The following is a 9,424-nucleotide window of genomic DNA, read 5'->3' as shown; positions in this document are numbered from 1 at the left end:
AATTTTCTGAAACAATTTTCTTTGCATTGTTAAAAGATAACACATTTTTCTATAAAATGGTATATAATGATATATATCTTACTCAATTTGTGAAGGTGGTATGGTTCGGAAAGTGTTCCCAATTAAACTCCATATTGGAAGGGAATCTAAGAATCGTAACAGGAAAAAATTTTTTACCATATAATTCCTTCACCAATGTGCTCTGATAGGTCCTTAGTATTACCAAAGACATAACATCCGGGACTCCTAAGAAAATTTTTAGGGGGGCAAAACCACCCAAAATCGCGTTTGTTTACATTTTCGCGTTATACTCTTATAAATAAATTTGATCAAAACCATTATTACATACGAAATTGTAGTAGATTAAATTCCCTTTCTAATGATATATACTGAGGTATGCTTTGTGGTATTAGTATAGCCCCTATGATTCGACAAATGTTGATGTTAAAATCCTGAAAATGCATTTTTTTCCGAAATTTGTCTTTCAACTTCTTAATGGGCATTTTCTAAAAACAGCTTCGCTGCACTAGTAATATATAACATTGTCTCTATAAATTGTCTGTATAATGGTGTATTATAATGTGTATTTTACTCAGTTTGTGAAGGTGGTACTGCACGGTTTTGAAAATGTTCCCAATGAAGTTTCATAAGTGCGTTACTTCGTTACTTTCATGTTTGATATATCAGGTAAATCATAAAGTTTCCCGCACTTGAAATAATAATTGATATGAGTAATATGATAGTCATTTTGACCATAGAGAACTTGAATTAGAAATCGTCTCATTTTCTATGGCCCGACCTTACCCGGCCGTGACATTTTTTTCAAACGTTTAAAAATTAAAAATGCATTTCGACGAAAAAAAAAAAAAAAAAAATCGCACAAGAATAATTTGTATACGCAGTGGCGTATACCAATCTATATTGTACCCGATTAGTAGGCTATGTATTATAAGTCTGGTGAAATTCGGAAGATTACATATGATACCCTGAAACTCTAATGGCTTTCAGCATATGTGCAAAATCGTGCATTTTCAGAGTTTCTTATATAACCTTCTTCCGAATTTCACCAGGTATATCAAACACAGCCAACTAATCGGGTACAATATACATTGGTTTACAACATTGCGTATAAAATTTATTCATCTAAGGGCCCCGTACGTTATGGGTTTTTTTTTCTCTCTCTCTCTCTCTCCATGATTATGATTTGCTCAGCTCGTTTGCTGCATGATCACATAATTTATATATATATATATATATATATATATATATATATATATATATATATATATATATATATATATATATGAAGTAATAATAGTCCACATTTATGTTAAAATGTGTATTAAAAATACATGAAAGACGGGAGCTTTCGTCTACTTGACCAGTAGACCTCATCAGCCGTACTGATTTTTCTTTTCAAAAAATATATACAAAAAAGTTACGAAAGACAGGCAGGACTCTGGAACCGTCCCCAAGGGAGATAACAACCAAAACAAACTATCTCCATCACGTTATTCCCTCGTTCAAATGTCTGGCCAAAAGACGAGCCGATCGTCGTGGTTGAACTAACCTCCTCTGTGTGTTCGGCTGTTCCCTCGTCCAAATCTTCTGCATCGGCACCTGCAATGGGAGTTCTTCCTTCCAATGCCTGGGCAGGAGAAAGAGAGACAACCTGGGCAGTAGGAGTGGTGCAAAACAACATCTGTACTAATATTTACAGTTTTAAGAACCAAATAACTTAAAAATGCATCCTCCTGGGTAAATGATTTGTTAAGTCAAACACGTTATGGTGATTTTTTTGAGAGATATATATATATATATATATATATATATATATATATATATATATATATATATATATATATATATATGTATATCTATATAATATAATATATATATATATAATATATATATATGTAATATATATATATAGATATAGATATATATATATTTTATATATATATATATTATATATATATATATACAAAATATTTATTTTTATATATATATCTATATCTATATATATATATACATATATATATTATATATATATCATATATATATATATATATCTATATTATATATATATATATATATAAAATATATAATTATAATATCTATATGACTATATGTAGATATATATCTATATATCCATATATATAGGATATTATATATATATATATATATATATATATATATATAATATATATAATATATATATATCTATATATATATCTATATATATAGATATATATATATATATATATAGATATATATATATATATATATATATAGATATATATATATATATATATATATATATATATATATATATATATATATATATATATATATATATATATATATATTAATAAAGGTTTTTGCTACGGAGGGAAAAATGAAAAGCGAGAGAGCCAAGAACTTTCGGTCTAGCACGACCCTTTACTCAGGCACAACTGATCACACAAAACAAAAAACATAGTAAAAGTAGGCTTAATATACAAACTGACATTACAAGATTAGCAATAAGGTCGATTTCACTCTACAGAAACGAGGAAACGCCTGAGGGCAAGATTAGTGATTTATAGGCAGCCACACCATGGAGGAGCACACACGTGGTCAACAGATGATTCATCCAGAAAACAATACATTTTGAAAAAACAAGGAGGCATATACGACTTACTACCATGAAATTTACAAAATTGTTCCCAAAAAATGAGTGAAAAGACGCAAATAGGAACTAAATATATCGAGCAAGAGAGAGAGACAGACAGACAGACAGACAGACAGAAGAAGGAGAGAGAGAGAGAGAGAGAGAGAAAGAGAGAGAGATAATAACTATATACAAGTGGGACTACTTAATTAGTAGTTCATTTATTTTAAGGTCCTTCATAAACATTTTACATATATATGGATCCAAATGGTACAATCCCAGACTAAGATTTAGGTTGTTTTTATTAGTGATTTGTATAATTGCTGATTCCAGTAAATTTCTTGAAACATAATTATTAGACCTAGCAGTTACAGAGGTATCGCCCCAATCTATACAATGAGATTTTTCACTCAGATGGATAAACAATGCATTTGAAGTCTGGGCTGTTCCAACCGAATACATATGCTGCTTAATACGTACACATAAATTTTTATTTCATTGACCGACGTAAAAAGATGGGCAATCCTTACAAGGAATTTTGTAAATGATGTTATTTTTTGTTACAGGACTATTCTTAATTAGCATATCTTTAATGGTATTGTTATAAGAGAACACTACATCAACATTAAACGATTTAAATATTGTTTTTATGGTTTCAAATCCACCAAGTAATAGAAAACTTTAAAATCTATATCAAACAAATTCTTAAAGATAAAAATGAACTCTTGTGTAAATTAACTGTAAAGTGTCCCTCATTACCTTATTTATATGGCCCAGTTAAAACTCAAGGAAAACAAACCTGTGCGCCCAATTATTATTACTATAGGATCAATTGCTTATAAACTATCTAAATATATCACTAAATTGTTATCCACGCTACTTGGAACTGCATCTAATTCACACACATCCGGAATTCCCTTGAGCTTGTGGAAAAATTAAATAACATTGTACTAAACCCTAGTGATATCTCTGTCAGTTTTGATGTATGTTCTTTGTTTATAAAAGTCCTTATTGACTCTGTGCTAGAATATTTAAGTAATGAACTTGTATTGTATGAATTACCTATGTCCGTTAGTCACTGTTTCATTGATTAAGTTGTGTATTTGTGATTGCAGATTTATTTTTAATGGAGAATATTACCAACAAATATTTGGTATGGCCATGGGTAACCCTTTATCACCTCTCCTTTCAAACTTATATATGGAATTTTTTGAAAGACCTAACCTCCCGAATATCACACTTGTCCCCTTAAAGTGGTACAGATACGTAGATGACATCTTAGTAGTCTTACCTGTTGGTATCGATGTGAAAGATTTATTGCCTAAATGGAAATTTAGTGCCATCCATAAAATTCACTGTTGAAATTGAAAATAACTATGTCATCCCTTTCCTAGATGTATTAATACATAGAGAACCTTTCCAATGTAAATTCAGTATTTATAGAAAACCCACAATAATTTAACATATGTACATTCTTATTCTGGCCACCATCTTAATATTAAAATTTCATTTTTTTCTTTTATGTTCTTATGTGCTTTGCGTATCACGAGTCCACAATATCTTGACCAAGAAATAGAATACATAAAAAAGATAGTAAACGATCTCTGCTACCCACCTCATATAATTGATTTATGTTATCAAAAAGCCCACAAAAAGTTCTATAGTGTTGCTAGTAATGAAAAAGAAACCCCAAAAATGTAATTAGTTTGCCTTACTTCCGTGGATTTGAAACCATAAAATCAATATCTAAATCGTTTAATGTTAATGTAGTGTTCTCTTATAACAATACCATTAAAGATATGGTAATAAAGAATAGTCCCTTAACAAATAATAACATCATTTACAAAATTCCTTGTAAGGATTGCCCATCTTTTTACGTCGGTCAATGAAATAAAAATTTATGTGTACGTATTAAGCAGCATATGTATTCGGTTGGAACAGCCCAGACTTCAAATGCATTGTTTATCCATCTGAGTGAAAAATCTCATTGTATAGATTGGGGCGATACCTCTGTAACTGCTAGGTCTAATAATTATGTTTCAAGAAATTTACTGGAATCAGCAATTATACAAATCACTAATAAAAACAACCTAAATCTTAGTCTGGGATTGTACCATTTGGATCCATATATATGTAAAATGTTTATGAAGGACCTTAAAATAAATGAACTACTAATTAAGTAGTCCCACTTGTATATAGTTATTATCTCTCTCTCTCTCTCTCTCTCTCTCTCTCTCTCTCTCTCTCTCTCTCTCTCTTTCGGCCCTTCTCTCTCTTTCTCTCCTTCTGTCTGTCTGTCTGTCTGTCTGTCTGTCTCTCTCTCTCTCTCGCTCGATATATTTATATCCTATTTTCGTCTTTTCACTCATTTTTTGGGAACAATTTTGTAAATTTCATGGTATTAAGTCCTATATGCCTCCTTGTTTTTTTCAAAATATATTGTTTTCTGGATGAATCATCTGTTGACCAAGTGTGTGCTCCTCCAAAAAATTGCTAATCTTGCTCTCAGGCGTTTCCTCGTTTCTGTAGAGTGAAATCGACCTTATTGCTAATCTTGTAATGTCAGTCTGGATATTAAGCCTACTTTTGCTATGTTTTTTGTTTTGTATGATCAGTTGTGCCTGAGTAAATGGTACGACAGTGAAGATTTAACCCACACCACCACCGCAAGAGGCTATAAGTTTATGCTGCCTCTCTGCGACAGAAAATCCTTATGGTATTGGAGGCAGTGGTGTCGCCTTTGCACATGACAGCAACAGGCCATCTGGAGAGTTGGTCAGTGACCACAAAGAAGGATTTTACAGCAACGCTAAAGGAATCAGCCGAGATAGACTTGAAGGGCCTTGTGGGTGATCATCGTTCAAAAGGGATTCCTGTTGAAGACTGGGCTGCAACATCTGACAAGACGCACAGGCTCTGACGGTACTAGTGATGTCAGAGTCGATGCCTGGCCAAAAACCAGTCTGTCTAGCACATCGCTTTGTGGCTTCTACATCTCTGTGACTGTCATGAAGACGGGTGAGTATGTGACGGCAGAGGGCAGAAGGAACCACAATTCTTGCTCTGTAAAGAACAAGGTCATCATTAGTTGAAAGGCTGTCCCTCAATTTCCAGAATGGTAGTAAGGAATTATGAAGGTCATAACTGTTTGAGGGGAATCCTGAAGTCACACAGTTTAGAAGACGGGTATATGATGGGTCTGCTCTTGCTGCGGCTCGGAGTTCCTGGAGAGTTTTGTTAGCATCCTGGGGTGAAAAATCCTCTTTGGAGGTGACAGCATTGACAGTCACAATACTCCTTAGGTGTGTTTGCGGCATCAGCTCAAGTGATTTCATCCTCTGGAGTGGGATGACTGACTGGGGCTTGTGATAAAGCATCAGGAATGCAGAGTTGCTTGCCAGCCCACCACACTTTTGTGTAGAGGTACGCTGAAATCTTTTCCTTTAGGCGTTGAAGGCAGGGGTTCTCGACTGCATCGAGTGAATAGTGGTTAAGAACTGGGATGAGTGGTCGGTGATCCGTCATGAGAGTAAAATGCTGGAGGCCTGTGAGGTATAACTGACATTTAGACATAGCCCAGACTACAGCTAACATCTCTTCTTCAATGGTGGCATAGCAAGACTCAGCATCTGTGAGGAAGCAGGAGCCACACTGCACTAGACAATGTCTGCCATTACCATGGTCCTGTAGGAGCATGTATCTAATCCCGTAGAGGCGGGAGGCATCAGTATGGAGAACCACTGGCAACGCTGGGTCGAAGGCAAGGACTGGTGTGCTGACAAGGGCGGCCTTGACTTGGCAAAACGGCTCATCGTGGTCTGGACTCCAAATAATTGCTCTCTTAGGGCTCATCAGAGGGCGTAGAGGTTGAGCTGCAGCAGCAATATCTGGGGTGAACTCAACTAACTGATTCACCAACCCCATGAATGATCGGAGGTCAGTCAAGTTAGCCGTAGTGGGAAAGTCGTGGATTGCACCGACCTTACCTGGATCAGCTGTATGCCCTCTCCTGAGAGTTAGTATCCACAGAATGATATGCAGGGTGCAGTGAAGGGCACTGCACCATCCTTATGATGAATCTTCATAGGAGGACCTGTCATAAGGCTGAAGAGGTGCTGTCTTGAGATCCTCTTTGAAGACCAGCACGTCCTTGAATTCTCATAGAAAGTATTCTCTGGCCTCAGCAGGGGTCATGGTGACAGAAAGGGGAAGTTCCTTGCACCTGTTCACATGTTTAATCACAATAATTGGCTTGGGGAATTCAGGAAGGATGATGGCTAGTTCCAGACAGTGAATGTAAGACAATAGTGGCATTGGGATGCCATCGTGAACCTGTATCATGGCAGAACAAGATTGCTTATTAAGAGTAAGGGTGGCCTGGAAGGTGCCCAGAGCAGTTTTCATAAGTGAGCCATCGCCAGGTACTAGGAATCTTCAAGAGATCAAGGTGCTGTGATCCAATGCCAGTGACTTCGGTGCCTGTATCAGGTAACATCTGAATCTGAGATGTAACACCGCCATGGGAAAGGAGTGCACAGATGGGTTTGAGTGACCTGCCAGCAGCTTCCACGCACCGACAGCTGGACTTCTTTGAGGCCTGAGGTTTACTTGAAGCAGGTGGGGTAGCACTGCTACTTGATGGGCCACTCTGTGCATTAGTCTTCTTCTTTGTCTTCATAATGTCCCTATGAGAGCAAACTCGACACTGAATAATGTTGGCAGGGCATTTCGGAGTCCTGGCCCAATGTCCTCAATAACCACAGTTCGTGCAATTACTATCAGCTGCTGGGCACTTATCCGAAGAACTGTGTGTATGTGCGCAACTCTCACAGGGAACAACAGATTTGGAAGCTGGAGCTGAAGCATAAGTTTTTGCGTGTCCTTTCTGTTTCTTGTACGAAGAGATGGCACTCAGTTTAGAAGGTGGGGAACGAATAGCAGAAGTTGCCTTCCTGGCAGCCTCATATGAGCAGCAGGTATTAACAACCTCCTGTAGTGAGGCTGTGGCTTTGAGGGAGAAGAGTTTCTGCATTAATTCCTCATCTTTAATTCCCATGAGAATTATAATCTTGAGTTGAGTCTCTTCACATATTGATGAATTCCCAGGGCAAATTTCCACTTCCTCGGTGACGTGTTTAAGCCGAACATAAAAATCTGAGAATGTTTCTCCCTCTAACTGCTCACAGCTTAGAAGTTCTCTTCTGCAATGAGCTTTATTTCGTAGACACTTCACATGAGCTTGTAGCACATCCAACACCTCTTCTATGGTCTTATCTGTATCGGGAGGAATATCAAAAGTATGTTCCAAGATCCTCTGTGTCTCGAGAGTAAAACACATTTTAAGCTGATGGATAAATCGACTATGACTGAGTAATCAACCCATCGACATGTCTATTCACGAAAGTCTTGAAAACTGGCATCTGCTCGGAGGGGCGGAGGATTCTGGGTGATGGCTTTTTTAGGTGGGGCCAGTGAAGAGCTTGTAGATGGTGTAGTAGGCACTGACGAAGTAGGCGACATATCTGAAGAAGCAGCAGGAACCAGCCTCTGTAGCAATGCTGTGAAATGAGCATTTTCCTCCTGTCGACGCCTATCGTCCTCCCTTCATCATAGTTCATCTTCCTGGCGTCTTCTGGCATTCTCTTGAAACCGAGTTTGCTCCAAATGCTTGATTAAGTGAAGAAAATCGGCTCTTGTATCTGATTGGGGATGAGTATAATGTTGGGAGAGAGGTGGTGGCTCCATATATCCACTTTGTACTCCTCCACTTGAAGTAAATTGACCTCCCACTTGGATTAAATTTTCCTCCACTATGAATAAATTATCTTCAATTTGTGCTTGTGGGGTATCTGTAGATTTCTCTTGAAATAGCGAATGATCCATGGTGTATTATAACATGAAAATGCTCCAATGCATAAAAAAATAAAGCCAAAAAAAAAAAATGATTCCTTTTTTAAAATAAAAGTTTCTATCATATAAAAGCATATCTATTCTGGCAGTGCAGTGGGTGTGCAGGAGTAGCGGTATGGTTCCCTGGGATTGGGGGAGGTAACTGGACCGTTGGTGACTGACGAGTCGTCAGTGACGTCACATCAGTGGTCATGGCGATGGCGGTCATGCATTTCAAACTCAGTTACCCGGAAAAGTCGGAAGTCACGGGATGTCTATGTGCTGGGCTACGTGTGAAATAAGGCACACAACACACGGAAACTACTTCAAAACACTGAGAGCACACACACACACACACTACACTTTAAAAAGCACTGTGCAAAGAAGCACAAGTTATCACTGTCGTGTACATCCAAGGTGTAATGGCGGTGGCGTCCGTCATATTCTTGCATTACTTGTAAACTCAAATATCACTGCACCATGTTGGGGGCTCCTTATTGAGCCATAATTGGCTGCGGCAATCAAACATTCCTAGCAATTGTGCAGTTATTGGCTGCACATCCAATTACGAAAACAAAGATGAAACTGTTTTTCACAGTTTCCCACGATATAAGGCTTTGAGGGAAAAGTGTGCCTAATTTTGCAATAGAGAAAATATAATTCCTGTTTTTGCAAGAGTGTGCAGCCGTACTTTCACGAGAAGGATTACAAAAGACATTTGAAATATGAACTCCTAGCCTGAGTATCCTAATTTATAGAAAACGGAGTTATTAATAGGGGACTTTTATTATATATCTGTTATTTTGTCCACTTCTCAGTCACACTATTTAACTTTATTAATTTCAAGTACATCGTGAGTATTTAAGAAAAAATAGTATGATT

General features: G+C 36.9%; 1 protein-coding gene across 1 annotated transcript; it reads right to left on the bottom strand.

The window, feature by feature from the left end:
• Positions 1-7,403: 7,403 nt before the first annotated feature.
• LOC135226620 (uncharacterized) lies at positions 7,404-8,173 on the bottom strand. The gene is made up of 2 exons (XM_064266334.1): positions 8,053-8,173; positions 7,404-7,927 (listed from the first exon to the last, which is right to left on the bottom strand). Exons 1-2 carry the CDS (start codon positions 8,171-8,173, stop codon positions 7,404-7,406), a joined length of 645 nt encoding a protein of 214 aa, XP_064122404.1.
• Between the last annotated feature and the right edge of the window lie 1,251 nt (positions 8,174-9,424).

This window comes from Macrobrachium nipponense, chromosome 15, assembly GCF_015104395.2.
Source record: "Macrobrachium nipponense isolate FS-2020 chromosome 15, ASM1510439v2, whole genome shotgun sequence".
NCBI lineage: Eukaryota > Metazoa > Arthropoda > Malacostraca > Decapoda > Palaemonidae > Macrobrachium > Macrobrachium nipponense.
This window is presented reverse-complemented; position numbering and strand designations above follow the sequence as displayed.